We start from the raw sequence: 19,820 nt of genomic DNA on the forward strand, positions 1-19,820 counted from the left end.
TTTCATTGAGCAATGTTGGAAGCTTTTTATTTTTGATGGAGGTGAGCCCACGGACAGTGGCTATGAGCCCACTTCTGCCATGCTTGCATTGGCTTCTGTTTCTGAGCCATTGGAGTAGGGAATGTGGCATTAGGACCTCTTATAGTCAACGTTCTTTTGCCAGCATCCATTCTCAGCCTATTAAAAGAAAAAAAAAAAAAGATAGTTGTGAGAACTCTGTCAATAGTGAAAGATCTATTATGTTGTCCACTAAAAACTTAGTAGAGGCTATAGGAGCGGTTTTAATTGAGATTTTTACAACCATTTGATAACACTGTTTTGATCACCGTATTTAGGGCTGGATTCCAACAGTGGACATAAAACCTCTGACTAATCCACTGAGTCACCCAGTCTCTGTCATATATTGCTTAATGGTCCATGCTGCCAGGAATTATAATAGCTTTCTAGTAATAATTTTTTTTTTTTAAAGAAACTTTACGGGCACAAAGTCTTATATAAGTTGAAAACTCTGATTCTAAAAAAGGCTGTCAAAGAAAACTTACTAGAGCTATGATAAGCTGCAGAATTTTGTGTTTATTTACAGTAAATGTATAGAGTCTTAGATCACATATACTGTAAGTTAGTGACTAATATTCTAACTTTGGTTGGTTAATGTTTGCAGGGCACTTACAGATGCTAGAATAATCTCTAATGTTTTTGCTCAATCTGCTCTGGAGATGGATGAAATAAATAGTTTAAACTAATTAATGTAACACCAGCTGTTACAAGTGCTTGGCAGACGTCTGTGAGTTTTGATGGGCAGAGAGCGGCTGTTGTACTTGACTTTATTTTAGTACAATGTTGATCACAGTGTAAGCTGGAATAAATGACGAGCCAAAGGAAGGAACAGAGGATGAATTCTGTGTAATGCAAAATAAATATTGCCCTTTTTCTGGAAATATTTTTTGAGGTCGAGGGAGAGTTATAGTGGACTTTTATTAAGTCGTAAGTGCTGTGACAGCAGCTGTGCTAGTCATGCTCAGTATGAACATGCTTCAGAAAAGCTGCAAAAATGTATAAGCATCTATGAAACTGTACATTGCTTTTAGATTCCAAAAAGTCTTAAAGCTTAATATGAGCACTTTGGCTGCAAATTTTATTTCTACCTAGTAACTGCTGCTAGAAGGAAGTGATATTTAAGACAGGTAGGGAAATAAGAAGTATTAGTTCTAGCAAGTTCATATGTTTGCAAAGAATACATTGTATTTGGTGCTGTTTGTGTGCATGTGATTGATTCTATTGTATGGGTTTTTTTAATTTATTTTGCACTTTAAAGAATGAGCATGACTGCAAAAACTTTCAAGGTGCAAAACAGTTATAACGAACTGACTTTCATACTTTGTGCTGTAGCCTTAATTGATCAGTTCACAGTCAAAAAACACCACAAAGCCAAAAATAGATTTCTGATGAGAATTCATGGTTTCCATGTGATTTAGTAAGAAGTTGAAATATCCAAGTAACTTCTCCTTTAAAGTTGGAAGGTAGAATAATCATGCTGTGACAGGGAAGCGATGGCTGCTATCTCTCTATGTGCCAGCATTAAGATAACAGTGTCATTGTACAGATTGTTACCCTGTGAATATGTCTAATAAGTTATTATAGCGTGCTGAGCAGATGGCAAGTGTGCTCCTGAAAGAATTGATGGATGGGATATGATGTCATCAGTGAGATGACAAGGTTCACAAGGTACTTGACCTCCAAGAATAAGTCCTAACTGGTTAGAATTCTAAATGGTGAACTTTTGTGACACTGGCTAAATGGGAAATATGTGCAATTTGTATTTCTTTATGGTAGTGTTTACCCTCTTCACTGAACTCCACATAATGGGATTTGGTCCCCGAAGACTTGGAGATATTGTTGGAAGGTTTCACCCTGTAACCTTCAGAGGATTCCAAATACAAATCTATACATCTAAATTTTAACGAAATCCCACTGAATGATATTTATGAAGCCAGGTTCATATCTTTTCTTTCTTTATATGTATGTATGTATAAAGAATTTAATTGAGATGCTCAATTAATTTAGCTCGTTCTCCTGAAAGAGAGAGCTGCTGACTCAGTGAGAAACTACAAAGCATAAAATTATATTTTATACTTTTATAAGCATGTGTTTAAAATTGTGGGTTATGCTAGCATGACAAGGATCTTAACAGGATACTAGTAATTTTAGTTATGACTAGGTTCTCCATCTCTAAATTCTATTAAAAAGTCAGTATTTGATCTATCTATCTATCTATCTAGGTATCATCCTTGTTTTTCTGTTCCAAATTAAAAAGTGGGATCTACACCATGGAAACGCAGGCTTCTCAAATAATCCTCTTAGTTCTTTGCACAATTCATGAGATGAAGAAGGTGCATGTGAAAGCCTGAAGAGGGAGAAGCCGGCTACTGAAGTTTAGGCAATGTCTGTAGCTACATCTGATAGACACCTACCTTCTCTTTGCTGTATGGAGGATTTATTTCCTGATTTAGAGAGTACTGCTGCCCTGGCAGACTGGGTACCCTGGGCAGAGGGATTCTGCCCTTCATTTCTTTTAGGTACTCCTTAAACCCTACTGATCACAAAGCGAGCTCGCTGTGTACTTTCATGAGCAATTATGCAGGTAGACAAATCCTTCAAAAATTCAGAAGTAAAAGTTTTTACCTACACATTGTAGGTTGGAAACAAAAGCAGAAGACACAAAAGGCAATATATAGACAATGTATTTAAAAAAGAACAACTGAAATAAAGGGGATAAATGAATACTAAAGATATATACGATGCCCTTCCTACAATGATAGTCAGAGACAAAGAGTTTGGGGTCATGTATCTTAACCCTTAAAATTAATAAAGATTAATAAAGCTTTTTTGTTTGTTTGTTTTTCCCCTGTTGTTTTAGCTGTATTTGGCTGTGATCAAAAGCAGAAAGATAGGAGGAAAAAGCATGAGCATAGTAGTTAGCCTTTTTTAATCTTAAATAAAGATACTAGTGGTTCCTTAATATGCTTATTGTTATTTGACTCCTTTGAAAGGAGTGGATATATTCCTTGTGGAAAAATCTTCCATATGATTTGATTGCAGAACAAAATGCTATATACAAAAATAAACTATGAAAGCATGTACATGCATACTTGTTCTGAATTCTTTATGCTATTTATTTTGAACACTGATAGTTCTTTGAGATGTTTGAATATTCATGTGACAACATAGGGGTTATTTACATGAACTGAAACAAGAGCAAACCAGATGAAAGCTCTATAAATCCTATGAATAAAACCAGTATATTATGATTTTTACATTTCATAATGTTCTGAGTTTCAAATAAGTAAATGTTGTTTGTAAAATTTCCGCTACTGGGGAATATTGTTCCATTTCTTAAATCAGCTTGTAGGTGCAATAAAGCTTTCATAAACATGTTACAAATTGCTACCATCTTTCCTGTATAAATAAAATGCTGAGGGTTCCTAAATTACTTCAGAATTACAGCAAAGCTTTGGATTGAGTTGTAAACACTGTAACAATGTATCAATTTTAGAGTAATTACTTTGAAAATATGGATTACAATTTAAAGTCTCCATCTTTTTTTTCCAGGTGGTTTTAAATCCATGTCCTTAATCATCCAACCTCAAGCGACTGTTTTAGTCATGTTGTAGTCCTGCATCTAGTTCTACCAGTACACGAAATATATAGTCAGTAGAAGGAAGAAACTATGGCTCCCAGATCATACTCTCTTCCTTTTACTCCAGTAGTAAGGGTAGAAGTATTGCGTCTGCAGGAAATAGCGACTTATTTACGTTGTGACTTGTAAATAGTTCTCTCTCTGCATATAGTTTACTGTCTATATTGAATTATTGTTTCTCTGGTTTATTGCCACTTTGTTTAAATATAGTATGAAAGCAGTAAACTGCTCAAAACCTGCTATTGGTAGGGCAGCACAGAGGTGAATCTTTAGACAAATATTTTCACTGTCTATAGTGTGCACACTTCAGTAGTGGGTGTATTCAAGGGATTTGGTTCTCTTCCTATAAGGTAATATTAAAAACTAAAGTGAAATGTTCTCTATAATCACGTCTACCAGTTTGTTAGCATAATTAAATAATACTCTGTCAAAATGTTTAAAACCATCAGATGAGTTTATCAAATAATTTGATAAATTATTCATTTGAGTTTTCAGTTTTTTAATAAAACAGAAGAAACAGAATCTACCTCTCGGATTGTCATAGGTTTATTGATTGTGTGGCTAAAGTATTTTCAGGAGCTAAGTTTTTTGTACCCAATCTGATCACTGCATACATGTCTGTATGTGTGTGTATGTGCTAGAGACACGTAAAATTTTAATACAAGGTAAATGAGTGTTCACCGAGCTCTCTTTGCCATATGGCCCCTGTGGAGGATAGAAGGCCCTGGCTGGCTTAAGCCTGCCATATGGACCTGGTGGAAAAAGGTAGGTCTTACACATGGAGCAAACCTACCATATGGACTGGGTGGAGCACGCAAAACTCTAAACATTTCTCATACACCAGGGCCTTTTACACAGAAGAATGTAAAAACATGCATTATACATTACACACAAAAGCCATTGAAAAATGGATCAATTGTTTAATATGATGCTTTCAAGCAGTGTCCAAAACTATATAAATAATCAAGGCTTATTTTGAAATAGTAAAGAGGATCATCAATCATTTACAACTGACTATTTTACTTTGCATTTAACATCTGCTGTATAATGGGACTGTACAAACCACCCTTAATGCTGTACAAAGACAGAACAGCCAAAAATAGTGATAGGGTTAAAGCAAAATTTCTCCGAATGTGATCCCTTGGGTTTTTTTTCCTCCTGTTCTTAACCCGAAACAGAAAATTAGCACTTTGTTTAAGAGTTGTGAGGCAAGTCCTGGACTTAGAAATGGCTGCTGTACTCCTGATCTTTTGGGGAACTGAGATTAGGCGTAGGATTAGATCACTGACTCAACCTTATTTCCTCTGTGAAACTGAGAAGATCTGTGCCAGCTGAAGCTCTTCTGTTTTGATCCCTAAGTTGTCTATTGCTTTTGTATTCAACAAATCTTCATTTACTTTCCACACTGAAAACGGTGTGGTGCTACATAGTGGGGTCTTTTATAGACCAAAGTAGCATAGTAAAATGCTCATTATATTGTATTTCAAACCACTGGACCTAATGTTGAACCTTCCTACACATTCCCATGTCAATACAACTATATTGGCTTGAACTATTTATACTTTAAAATAAAATTTAAAAGAAAAAAAGGCAGATCAGAACCACTCCCATTATGATTATACCAAAATATAAGAAAATGGAGCATAAACTAAAGATGTATTTTGGAGACCTTATTTTCCACTTCCTTATCTGTTTTGATAATGATTTAGATCTTGTTTTCGCAGTTTTACTTGTAAAAATGAATAAGCAGAAAAAAAGTCAAGATCTGTTTTCTTTTACAGATAGGGAGATTATTTAGACTGATTTGTCCCTTCAGATTTCTGTCACAATCTTTTCCTTTTCTCTATCTGTATTTTTTTCTCCTCTGGTCTTTAGTTAGACTTGAAATTTCAACAAGCAGACTAATTTCTTCATATCTTGGAAGAAGAAACTACTGAAACAAAGAAACCTTAGAAACAATAAGTGTTACTGAGAAGAATGTTAGAGAAGAAAAAGATTGTAGGAAGCAGTAGTGTATACCGAGTTATAGAAAAGCTAGGACAAAGAGAAAACAAAGGAAAGTGATTCTGAAAATAATAATTAAAGAATTTAGATGTTAGTTTTTGAACTCGTTTAGTTGTAATAAAATTTGTTAGAAGAGCAGTCTTCATCAGTATCACGGATTTATTTTCAAAAACTGAAAAAAAAAATCCCTGAAGTTGCCATGACCCGTTCATGTCAATCTTCTGGGTACAACAGTTCGCAAAGCTGTGCAGGGTGGTCATCTCCTGATGCAACTTTCGCTCTTTTATTAGCTGGGCTAAAAGCCAACCTGCTATCAGGATACCGAATAAAAGTGTTATCCTTAAATATGTAATGACCTCATCAGGTTAAGATAACAAAGCTTGTGTGATTTGTTCCAGTTTGTTTGGGCAGGAACTGTTTTCACAGTATCATCATGGTAAAGGTCTTTTGATTCCTGTTTACCGTTTCCTGTTTCTGTTATGATTCTTGTTTATGTTCAGTTATCACATACATAAATAATCCTAAAGTAGTAGAGAGCATTTGAACAACTCAGGATTAGTATTTTACTTATAGCATTTATAATTGCTTCAGAAATGAAATAAATACTTTTTCAATTAGGTTATCGGCATAAACATTGAAACACTTACAGAAACTGTGATGTGAAACAATTAGTAAAAAGATCTGTCCCTGTAGTGGAGTTACAATGCATATTTCCTTGATATTATGATGTAATATAGATAAAGGGCTGAATGAAATATCTGAATTGCTTGAAGGTTTTAAACTGGATCCTGGAAAAGATTTTAATTTACTAGTGAGTATATGGCATCTTTGCTGTGTAAGGTACCTTAGTTTTCTGTATTTAATGGAAACCAAACCGATCCAGGTTACATGATGACTCCAAACTATTTTTATCTTCTTAGATCAGTGCTGAATGTGAGCCATCATGTACAAATAAATAAAGGGTATTTTTTTGTCTTTTGTAATACATATTCTGATATATTAGCATAAATTATATATTCCAAGACATGAAGATAAATGCAGGCCAGATCGTGGCTGTATTTTCAACAATAAAAGCAGTAAGAGCAAGCTCACTTTAAAGTGGTTGCCTCAAATGGAGCAGAAAACATTAGAGGTAAAACTTCTACATTATTCTATCAGTGAGCATCAAGCTAGTGAATGCCATAGAAGTCTCACTAATGGACTCATTCTGGCAGCTTGTTGCAGATGTTTGATGAATGAATTGCAAGAGGAATCGTATCAGATGTAAAAATGCTTGCCTTTTCATTCTGAATTTTGTTTCTGAGCACTCTGGGGTTTAGGGATTTTGGTTTGTTTATTATTATGGATTTCTGCGAAAATCAGATATTAGGATATAATCTATAGGCAGTGGGTTGAGAAATGTGGCTATAATATTGTAAAGGACTGTTTCTGATGCTATAAACTATGAAACTCATATTGAACTCCCATAGGCAGACAGCCAAATTTCTATTAGGATATCATAACCATATAATCCAAAATGTGTACATCAATTATTGTCTACAGCATTTACATCTGACTACTGGACTCATTCCATAGATAAACACATTAAGGATGTTTATTATATTTGTTTAAAAAAATCTTGTAAAATAATTTAGAAATTAGTTAAATATAATTGGTAGTCTCTTATGCAAATGTGGTTTTTTTAGCCTCAAAACTAAGGAAGCCTCCATGCTATACTGCTTCATGACACTAAACCAGCTCATTCATTTTGTACCTTTCCAGGTGAGACTTTGTCAAAATGGGATTCTTCACATCTTTTTGGTTTTAGTAACAATTGCTGTGGTAGCTATGAGAAGAGTTAAGATCTTGCAGTTACTAGATCACATATTTCTGTAAAAATTAAGTGTGTATTGCCATTTGGGTACTTAAGCAAAGAGTAGACGTTGTTGAACTATTGATGATAAAACACCCGTTATCCTAACCTCTCGGAAACATGACTGCAGGGCTTGACCAACACAGCCCCCCGGGTACTTTCTTTTCAAAGCACGGTTTCTTGCCCTGGTTTGTAGCTTTTCTTTGCATATTCAAGAATTTCTGAACCTATTACCAAACATCCCCATACAATTGTGTTGGATGGGTTGATCTGGCTATTTTTTTATTCTTTTATTTTATTGGCATTTTTGCCTCTAAGAGTGAGGCACTAATACATTTGGGTAGGAATTTGGTCATGGAGAAAATTTGGGAGCAGGTTTTCTTAGTTTGTTTCTGGTTTGCTATGCGTTTTTAGACTAGTCATCTTATTCAGTGGTCCAATTAATACATTGTCAGACTGAATATTAGCGCTACTTGATATTATACTTTTTATTAAAGAAGTTATTATAATCACGGGCATTAACAATGTATTACAGGAGAGTGAAGTGCATGTAAGTATACATGTTTTAAAAGTGTGTTCTGCAAAAAGAAAAGTCAGTGAACATCGCAGAATCACAGAATGTTAGGGATTGGAAGGGACCTCGAAAGATCATCTAGTCCAATCCCCCTGCCGGAGCAGGAACACCCAGATGAGGTTTCACAGGAAGGCGTCCAGGCGGGTTTTGAATGTCTCCAGAGAAGGAGAATCCACAACCCCCCTGGGCAGCCTGTTCCAGTGCTCCGGCACCCTCACTGTGAAGAAGTTTCTCCCCATATTATCTAAAATCTGATATTTTATCATGTTACTTTAAGAAGAAACATGGCAGCATTCCGTATGAACACAGAGTTAAACAAAACATTTATATTAATCAATACAAAATTACAAATTTACAAATTCTGGCCAGATTAAGATTTTTCCGCTGGGGCAGAGTATAAGCCACCAAAAACGTGAAGTGTTTAAACCTCTTTTGCCTCCTCTGTTGGGCTTCTCTGACATATTTATTTGTGAAGCGCAGTTGTGTTGACTTCTGTGCTGCCACTTCACACCAGGTGCCAAGCAGGCCTGGTCGGCCTTGTCTACTTGCCAGCGCTCTGAGGACGAGGGTGTGGGACAGGTTATGTGTTGCTGAGTGAATGGCAGCTGACGAGGGTTGCACAGACACATCATCCTCTATTCATTTTCTGTTTGGGCATCCGATTCATGCTGTCAGCAGATTACCAAGAACATGGGCCATGTGACAAAGCAGCGGGAGCATTGCCGCTTAGTCCCCCATCATTGCAACATGGCTAGGTATGGGCTTTTTTTTTTTTTTTTAAACTTGACAAGAATGAATACTAGAATTATTAACTGAACACAGACCAAGCAAAATAGTGTGAATACAACGCAGTTCCAGGTATTACCATAAACCCTTCATTTTTAGAGAATTACAAGTTACCAGCTGTGCTCTTATCAAGAATTCCCTTCTCACTACTGTTATGCTTACAAAAAAAAGAGTGGTGTTATTTCAGCTGACAATGACAAAAGTGCTAATATTATTGATATTCCTTATTTTTTAAATCACCGTAAATCCCTAAATAATAGGTGTTTTTCAACGTCAGTGAAACATGTCTAGAGGATTATTAATCCAAATCATGTGGCATTTGAAATGATCCAATAAAATCTAACAAAACGTAATTGTTACATTCTGTGATGTTTTGCCCTTAATTTTGCAGTAGCCATACAAAGACAGTTAAAGTGTAAGGAGGAGCAGGCAGCACAAAAATAAGTATGTGCACTGTGGACGTATTGCCTTGTGTATTGCTATTATCAGTCGAGACGTGCATATTTACATCCATAATTTTGAAAATGAGAGTTTTAGTGTACATCAATTATTCAGTCTTTAAAGTTTTATGTTAATCAGGAATTTAGCTCAGACTCAAAATACTTGTCTTGATCTTTGATTCTGCAAACATTTCGGAAAGCGAGATGTGCAGGCAGGCTCTCTAGGTGAGGGAGCCAGCTTCTGTAGCCAATGCAGTAAAGCAGATTAAATGGCCAGTATCATGAATGGTGGGGTTTGATTTCCTAAGCATGTTTCCCTTTACTACGTAGATAATTATGCACACGCCTCAGCACAACTTTAGAAATAGCTCAGGGTGACTCTTGTGAACCTATAGGGAGACATACTTACACAACCCTCCACATACACATAGGCATATAAACAGTTCTCATAGAATTGCTACAAAGCCAAGAAACATTCTTGTTAGCTCTCAGTATTGCCTGGCTGATGGAGTGGATCTAGCAGAGTACTAATTGGGACATTTGACATGAACGAGTAAAATACATTTATACTTTTTTCAGCATCCAAAGCACAGATGGCCTTAATATTATGCATCCTATCCCTGCCAGTAGCATATAAGGATCTTTAAAAAAGAAATAGTGAATATAGTTCTCATAATTAAGAACTCCGGGTTATAGTATTATACATTGCCTTGTATTTATACTAATACATTTTTTTAAAAGTGATAAAAGTATTTAGTGTACCTTTCTGACCATCATTTTATCTTTAGGATTTTATATTTGTTTAAGGTTAATCAATGTAAGTTACTGTCAAGTGTTCAAGATATTTGTACTATATAATTGTCAGATATATACAGAATCATCTCTGACTATCCCATTTCTTTTGTATTCCTGACTGTTCTATGCACTTTAAAAATTATGTGAAAAATTCTGTGAGTGAATATGATTTTTTTTATTACAGGGACAGAGAAACCACATAATTTTGTTTTGTACATTATGTGTTATGATGCCAAAGTACACAAAGTGGAAATACCGCTGGCATTTTAACATTCACTTGTATGGTAAAATACCTTTGTTTAAAAATATGAATGATAATTTATTCTGAAATATTGCAAAATCCTTAGAATAAATAAATCAGCAAATACTGCTTGACCCAGCCCTAATAAGTAATAGGCTGCAACATAAGATAAAAGTTATTAAAATAATCCTTTCATTGAAAGAGAAAATTAGACAAGTTGCGCTGATTGACTCTGAGGCCCTCCTAGGGACATGTAAAATGAAGAATAAACTCAACTTGATCTAGTCCAAAAAGCCTGAAGAAATCCTCACAGCTGGAACATCACCACTAATTACATTTTTGCTTTTTGGATATATTTTGCCAGCTCTTTCCATTCATTTATAGTGATGTTATACCAATAATTCTGTAACAAAACTAAAACACATGGCCTTTAAAGAACATACTTTTATATATTTGCTATTGACAGCTATAAATTTCATTTGCATTGGACCACAGTTCTTGAAATACTGGAAGAAGTATTTCCACAAAATACACTGTGTTAAAAAAAACAGAACACGGTTTGGCTGTTTTATTTATTTGTTGATGAGTCAGTATAAATTTTTTGCTCCTGGGCGCTCTTTCTTCCCTCCTTCACCACTGAATCCCAATCCTATTAGCCCTTTCCAAAATGTTGGACCACCTTGACTGTCCTTTCCTATTTTCTCAACTCAGCGTTAACTGTCTTCTTGATTAGTCCCTGTCTCCTTGTCAAGTTGTCCCTGTTTCCAAACCCCCACATCCCTATTCCAGCAAGCAATACATTCTTGTTTGGTTGGTTTGTTTGTTTGTTTGTTTTCCCCTCTATGTTTATAGATAAATTGGCTTACAAGGTATCAGCATAGAAGTATCACTGAACCTGTGAGGAAGAGAAGTCCCTAATCTTGTGTTCACAGTGTGATTCTCCCAATGGGTCATTTGCCATTATGGAGACAACCCCAATGATAGGATGCTCAGTGACCCCATGTGGCAGTGAAGAATGACCCGCAGGGACTGCAGTTTTCTTAAAAATGATTAAAGAAATTCTAGAAATATGTTAATTGAAACTCTCTTTTCCAAAAAGGACAAGTATCACATTAGAATATTGTATTTTCAGTTGTTAGAATTGTCAGTAAGATGAGTCTTACTGTTGATGGGCATCTAAACCTACCTCCGAAGTGGACATACAAAACTAGATTTTTACGTACTTTTATTCTCATGTAGTCCTTTACATCCAGTGCAAGTGTGCATATTTTGTAGCAAAACCAGTCTGTAATGGTAGAAGTGATATACAGATATGTGAATTCTGTAAAACCTGTTTGTACAAATATACGTGACTGCACCAGGTAGAAAGCCACCTTGTGCAACGTACACATCCAAGAAACACATTCTTACTAGCTATGGTCCTTTCCATTAAAACTTTTAATCCTTTAGTCATATTTCATTATTGGTATGTTCCTGTTCCCAAGATCCTCAGGCAAACATACCAAGCCAAGAAACAGAACTCAGTGGACAGCATTTGCAGTGGTACCGGTAACTGTGAGAGCACCAGCCTCTTTGAAATGTTACAGAAACAAAAACCAGCTAGTCAGTCTCTTTGAATATTTGGTATTCTCCCCTTATTTCCAGCTGCCACAGTTCCAAATGTTTTAATTTCAGAGTATTTGGGAGTCCTGGAGAACTGTTTTTATCATAAAAAGAAAAAACCAAAAATGTGGATTGAAATAAAAATTTGTTTTTATAAGAGTTAGTTTTAGTACATTCCTTGTACAGTTCACAGTCATACGGCATTACACCTGGTTATATGCAGTGTGAATCTTGAATGACCAAATCTACAAAGCAGCCAAATGATGTGGGAATTGAGCAAAAGGATTTTTTTTTTTTTTAAATCTGCATGAAATTGGTAAACATTTCAGTTCAGCACATGGAACCCCCTGTTCTTTTGTCTTATTATAAACCAACAATTACAGGTGAATTAAAATAGAAGAGCTTCTCACACCTGAAACATCTAACTCTGAGGAAGGTGACATCCAAAACTTTGTACTGCAGGGTGTTTGACAACATAAACCAAAATTATATTAAGCCAAATGGACTAGATTGTTTCCACAAAAATGTATGCATCAGATTTATGATCGTAAAGAATGAAAACAGGATTCTCTTTCATCATTCAAATGGTAAGAATGAGCCTGTTTTAGGAACAAATACATGTGAAATATTTTACAGAGAACAAAAAAGCATCAAGATGCATTACAAAAAAAATTAAATGGTTACAGATAGGCAGTAATCTGTATAGTATTTTTTGGAGCCAGCTATTATCACTTGCTTTCAAATCCTGGCAATATCAATATTCTCCAGTTTGATTGGTGACCAGTCTGAACTTATCCTACTCGCTTTTAGGAACAAAGACAAGAGAATGGCTACCTCTATTCATCTATTATTGTTTAAATAGCTGTCACAGCATCCAGGATGTCTGTTTCCATGTTATCTGGTGAAAGAATAAAATAGAATGGCAACAAACCAAATACAGTGAAAAATGTTCATTGTATTTGGCTCAAACCAGCTGCTGTTCACAGATAAAATCTGGTTCGAACAAAACCAGGTGAATTTTGGAAATTGAGAACAATGGATGGAGTGGATGTTTTAAAGATATGTGTCGCATTGAGACTTGCCTATTATGGTGATTTAGTTCATATGTCAAGGCACATATTCATCTCTGCTCAGATCCTGTAGAGGCTTGGGTAAGACTTGTCCTATCCCTGTTTATTTGTTAATTTATAACATCTCAGTTCCCAGCACAACCCAAAGCAGGCCTGGACACTTCTTTGTTCTGCCTTGTTCTTTCTTTTTTTTTTCCCCCCTTTTCTTTACACTGTTGTGCACCCAACTCCAACAATAGAGTTGTAGATTGACCCTTTTTCCCCTCTTGCCCTGACTTGTCTTCAAATGCTTCCTTTGATGCGTTCAGACTGAAAATGCCAAATCTCTGTTTCCCAGCAAGGGCTCATCTTTTTTGCAGCGTTGCTCTGCTAGTAGGTTAAGAGGAATGTTAGTAGTTCCTTTGCAAGAGTTTAAAAGATATTAGGTTAATGATGATTTGGAAACAAAGATATATATCATCCTCCTGCAGGGATGGGAGATTTTAAAATGTCTTGATTGCAGGCAGTCGTATTGTTTTGCTACTAAGATACGTGGTTATGTTTTAATTGGCTGTGTTTACAGTGTGGTTTTTCTAAAAAATGCATTTTTCCAAGATTCCCTCAATCATTGCTTATCTCACATCCACAAATATCCATGCTTCCTGTGTATAATATGTACATTTTCTCTGTTTCAAACCTACTCACACTCAAAGTTTATTTCACATGGGACATCAAGAAAACAAAGTCACATTAGTCTGACTTTTTTTTCCTGAGCTGACATTTCATTTCATTAGAATAAGTTCATAGTAAGTTCAACCCTCTAGTCTTACCCTTCAGTGTAAATTTATTTCTGTTACTTATTAAAACATAAGAGTTTGGATGTTATTTTGAGCTCATACCATTTTGCATAACTTTAACCTGATTTGAGTTATTTTGCATATTGCAAAACCACGTCACACGTTGTGAGGAAAACCTTCGCAAGCTTCACAACACGTTTCAAGCATGTGCAAAGTACATCAAACTTAACATACGTTTTAAAGCAGTAATACAGTAAAAATATTCCTCCCTTGCTTAATTTCTCTGACAAGACCTGCGTTAGGAGCTTTCTGTATCTCAACAATTGCATGGAACAGCATAGTTTTTAAGTGAATTAAGGCCTATGGAATTTTAAGTGGGTCAGTTTTATCCACCTTGTGTTAAAATGTTTTGACCATTTGAGACCTAAAATACTAGTAAGATTCCAAGTTGTCTCAGAAGGTATGAGGGGTCATTGCGCCATTTCTGTAACAAATGTAGAGGCAAATGATGGGTTTTTTTAGTTTACTTTCTCATTTATGTGAATCAAGTCCAGTACGCGTACTAGTGATTAGACTCTTTCTTGCTATACCATGCAAGACCTATACCTTCACTCAAACCACTGATACAAAGAAGTCTTTTGCCAAAAAACTCAGTGATGTAACAAATAAGAGGTTTTGTAATGTGGTTTATTTTTTAACTTTGTGTAAGAATTATTTGGGAAACCATATTTGCAACAGAGGGAAAGAATGTTTTCAGCTTTGCAATAATATTGTGTAATGTTTATCAATGTCTTGTCTAACCAGTTTTGTTTAAGTTTTGGGTTGTTTCTTCTGATTAGTGAAAGCATAAAAAATTCTGACGGCAGTTTGGAAAAAAAACATTTGGTAATGATTTTTCACACTAGAATACGATTTGAGAAGATGAACTAACGGGATGATCTGAGGACAATCAGCTAGTCTGCAATACCCAGGAATACATAATTTATTTTTCCTGATGAAGTGGTGAATATTTCTGTAGTGTTTTAAAAGTTGGGAAGAAAAACAATTCATATTTAGGGCCAAATTTTAGTATGTTACTACAAAATGACTACACAGATATCCGTGTTGCTGTGGGTTAGCATGAGGACAAAAGATACATCCACAGAGTACACTTTTCAGAGCCTGCTTTGAATCTCGGTAAGGTAGATAGGAAATGGTTCGGTGATCTACAGCCAGTTTTTCTCAGCATTTTGTGATATGACTGGAAAACTTAAATACAGCTGAAAAAATCTTTTATGGCTCTGAATGAGCTGAACCTTTCCTTGGTCAGCATCAGTTCATTTCAGAAAGCTTATCTTGGTTAGCTTTTGAATTGTGACTTTATGAGAAAGCAGTAATGGGAGCACAGACTGTGAAAAATAGGGGACATGTAATGATGTCTTATTCCTTGTGTAGGCAGTTCTCAGCCTGAGCCACAGTGAAGTAGGAAGAACAGCTTCGATGGTAGGACTGATCTCTCCAAAAGTAGATCTTTCCACCTGAGCTTGTCAGCGTAGGCTCATCTTACGTTCAACAGACACTTTAGAGAAAGATTTGTCTCCTCCTGCAGTAGATGCTTGTGATAGTTCAGATGGGTTAGTACCTTAAGCTGATGTCTGCTTCTCTCCAGTGGCTGTAGGAAGAGGCAACTTGGAGCAGCCCAGAAGCAGATGTCCAAATGTCTGTTTGGGTGTTTCTGTGGGGGGTCATAGTGGGTGAGGCTTTTACTTGAGCGCTGTAAATACTGGCCAGCACAACAGAGCTGGTGAGGAGATGGGGTAAGAAATCTGCACATGGTTGGTGGAGGTCACCTCCTTCTGGAATAATGGTGGATGGGAACTGCTGGAGGGAACTGGGACTCGGAGCCATGGTTTTCTGGTCCCAGGGTCATCAAAGCTTACACTCTAACCCTTTGTTGCAGCAGATTTCAGTTTTCCTGGTCCTAGAATATGTCCGCTTTGGAAAATACTGTAATCCAGTTGAAGAGAGCTCTTTTTAGGCAACTAGGATCAGAACTTTCTTATAATGTAATTTCTAATGTGCATGCTAGGATAAATAAATATAACTATTATTGAAACTGTAATTACATAAAGTGCAGAAAGAAAGAGAAACTAAAATACCCCAAAACATATGTATCTCATAACGATCAAAGCCTAAATGGAAAAGAGCAAGTCCGACAGACTTTTCTGTAGTCAAATAGCTGTGCAAAACATCTGCATAATACCAAGAGTACATTCTGATGTCCTTGTATTGTATTGAGATACATCAATATGTGTCAGCTAATGGCTGAGCCCTTGGTAAGAAGAGTATGTGTAGATACATATATCTATATATATGTATAGATAGTTTTCCTTTTGAAGAATTCAGATTAACATCTGATGCAAAGAAATTGACCTAAATTTCTGTATCATATCAACAGTAGTCTAAAAATATTTCAAGAAGTAAAAAAAAAAAAAAGAGGGTATTGAAGTTTCTATTTTTTTTCCTGCACTTTATAATCTGTTCACAGATTATCTGTGAAACTTTAATCTTAGAAGTCTTCGAGCTGAGGGAGTTTTTTTCCCGTGGTGATGTCAGAACTGATCAGATCTGATTGTTACAGAGATCCCACTAAGGAGTTTAGCACTAATTGTTGGAAGATGTCCGTGCTTAAAAAAATTAGGCCAGTGATTGTAACCATGCTGCTAATTTCATGTATTGTTCAGAGCATGTTTTGATTCTGGGAATCAGGTGTACTTTCTTGATTAAAAATGCATTGAGGAACTGTAGTTTTTCTTGGTGTTGCAGAATCTTCTGAGCTGTAAGTGAAACCATTAAGAGCGGGAAGGGTTAATTGTATGGGAAGCCTTGTTTTCAAATACTTCTTGTATACAAAATATATGCCATGCTAGAAAATATTCTATTGTCAATCCAAATAGAACACAAACTAAAATGAGATAATTGGGAAGGTGCCCATAAAGTCAGCCTGAATATATTATCACAAGTATATGTGAGATAATATTTGTTTTAAAAAGATTCTATGGCACTGTAAACTCAGTCTCATTAGAGACTGCATTTAAAAGGCTTATAAAGTTACTCATTAATGTTATCTTGTTGTATCTCCACAGCTTTTTCATTAAAGAAAATTCAGCAGAAAGCATTTTCTCCTGATAGCAGGAACCAATTTGCAATAAATGTTCTGGAAACCACTAGGGAAGCCATTACTGAGGTCTAATAAAAACAGACAAGCGTAACTTGTTCTATATTTTTGTTTCAATCACATACAGATGAGACCCCGCTCTCCACACCAACCGCAAGAGACAGCCTTGACAAACTTTCTCTAACTGGGCATGGGCAACCACTACCTCCGGGTTTTCCATCTCCTTTTCTATTCCCTGATGGATTGTCCTCCATAGAGACCCTTCTGACTAACATCCAGGTAGGCCTTTCTGTAGATCAGCTTCAAGGGATGGAGAGGAGCCAGTTGCAGATTTGTCAAATTAATACAACCATTCTGGCTTAATCAGTTCATAAGATTATTTGGATCAACTAATTTACTGAAACTTTCTAGTAATTTAGGCTTTAAAGGAACCACAGCAAACAAATGAATTGAGAAGCTGTCAGATATAGTACATAAATATACACATTGTATATTAAACCACATCAGAGAATTCGATGAAAATTACATTGGTGTGTTTAACAACATTTGTCTTAAATGCTTTTTTTATTACAGGCTAATGAAATGTATCTTACTGTTTAACTTTATCTCATTTACTAAGCAGAGAAACATTTCTTTAATAAATAGTTATTTTAAATTGCTGGAGTGCCAAGGTGGAAATGATATTTAAAGCTATTTGAAATGTGTCTCCCATAAAAGCATTCACAAAAAGCACTTCTTTTATAAGTAAGCTCATTTCACTTAAATAACGGTCTTCAAAGAATAGACTTCAAAGAGTATTACCAAATTTTCTGCAGATTTCCTATTCGGTAGTCACAATGTCTATTGTGTGTACAATACAGCCTGATTTAAATATTATTTAAGGTATACACTAGCATGTAGCTTGAATCCAAGATGTTAGTGTTTCCCATTAGAAGGAAATTTTTTGTGCACAAATTCAGTGATCATGTGTTCCCCAGATGCAACTTTTGCAACAATAGGATTGTATCTTGTTTGCAGAAGCAAAATAATGCAGCCATGTTGTTCTCATTCCAGATAAGCCTCATCTCTGTGGCTACTAACATCTAATGTATTTGTCGCAGCATTTTTCCCTGCTCATTCCTGCAAATACATAAGACGAATTGTATTCTATTCAGAAAAGGCTATAACTGAATAAGGCCAGATCCTGCCCACTTTACTTTCTTAAGCAATCTCATCAAAGTTTATGGTACTTCAGACTTGTTTTATGAAAAGTATATTATCCATTCATTGGTGATAGCTTGAGATCTAATAATGAAAAAATACTGCTATTTAAGAATTAAGTATCGCTATATCTGCCTAATCTGAAAGAATACGTTTATGATTGCTTTTGTGGTTCTGAGATTTAAGATCTTAAATATTTAAATCATAAACCAAAGTAATTTAGCAACAGTTAACATTCTTCTAACAGAGCTGCTACAATCTGAAAAGAATGAATTTTTTCTGAAGGAAAAAATACAGTTAGCAAAGTATGTAATGTTTTAGCTGTGCATGCATGTACAGGGAAGTTCCTGGTAATTTTTTTGACAAATGTGTGCACTCAATGTCTCTAGACAGCAACCTAATGAGCAAAGCATTCAGCATCAACAGGTTAGCTAATCTTGTGATTGAATACGAGAGTGGTGCACTACTTCAGGATAAATGACCAGGATTAATTTGCCAAGAATTCATTCAGTTTCTTTTTACAGAAAATGTGAATGTGAAATTCAGTCATAGCTTTTTTTTTCTTTTAAATAAAAACCCTCTAATCTTATCTGGGGTGAAGAGCTAAAATAAAATGTAACATTGTGAAGAAACCAGAGACTTTTATGCCTTCTCTCATTGTGCTTTTTTACCTACTGCTGCTCACCTTGAGGTTCCACATCGTGACAAAATCACAGTTCAGGGTAAACAGGTGGGACATAAATCCTTTTGGATTTTTTCAGTATGTCCCCATATTGTATTACATGGTTTCCACAGATCTCTGGGAATCTTTTCATAAGACATCAAGGCATTTCCCACTTACCCCATAGATTTAATCTCTATTAGAACTACATTAGAAAAACACTTTCTACACACCCGTGTAAAAAAACTAAGTATTCTCTTTACAATGGTAGGGTCTATTACAATAACCTATGAACAATAGTGGCAGTTTCTGTAATCATTGCCATTTAAAATGGTTTCCATGTTTAGCGATTATTGCGATGAGAATGGGCCACCCCAGGCCCACAAATGAGTTAGATAGTGTGATACTGATACTTCCTGAACTGACTTATAGGTATTTGACTAAAAGTTACTCCTTAATGGGATTTGTAGAAAGAGGAAATTCTGTACTATGGTCCCCGCTTGGAGTATCATTTGTGACTTGACTTAGAACTCCAAAAGCACTACCTGAAACCCATGATGCGTTTAGCGCATGAGTCAGAAGGACTCTTGTCACTGGGTAAATTCCTCTTTGCTCTCCTTTGGTCCAGATGGATTTTACATCCCTTTCAGTACAGAGGTGTGGATTCAAAGTGGATCCTTCACCATTCTCTTGTTGCGGGTGTGCTAGCAATGGAGCAGATCTAACTTTCTAGAGAAGATCATCTGGCCTACAGTCTGTTCCCTGCTGCCTGTACTAAGGTGCTTTTGAAACAGAAAACAGCAGCAATCCAGCCAAAGGCTAGATGAGTGGTTTTGGTAAACGCTGTTCTTTTTTCCCCCAGGGTCATGCATGACGAAAATGCGGATGTGTCCTTTCACAGAAAGGGTATATGTCTGCTTGTGAAATGCAAGTGTACATCTTTGTTAGGTCATGGGACTGGGGCG

General features: G+C 35.9%; 1 protein-coding gene across 6 annotated transcripts in view; it reads left to right on the forward strand.

Moving 5' to 3' along the window:
- DACH1 (dachshund family transcription factor 1) overlaps positions 1-19,820 on the forward strand; it is a 364,799-nt gene that overhangs the window by 297,756 nt on the left and 47,223 nt on the right. For all 6 annotated transcript variants that reach the window (XM_065655524.1, XM_065655504.1, XM_065655514.1 and 3 more), the window contains one exon: positions 17,122-17,273. In XM_065655524.1, the coding sequence (XP_065511596.1) occupies positions 17,122-17,273 (152 nt within the window). The remainder of the gene's footprint in view (positions 1-17,121; positions 17,274-19,820) is intronic.

The sequence above is a fragment of the Caloenas nicobarica genome, chromosome 1 (genome assembly GCF_036013445.1).
Source record: "Caloenas nicobarica isolate bCalNic1 chromosome 1, bCalNic1.hap1, whole genome shotgun sequence".
NCBI lineage: Eukaryota > Metazoa > Chordata > Aves > Columbiformes > Columbidae > Caloenas > Caloenas nicobarica.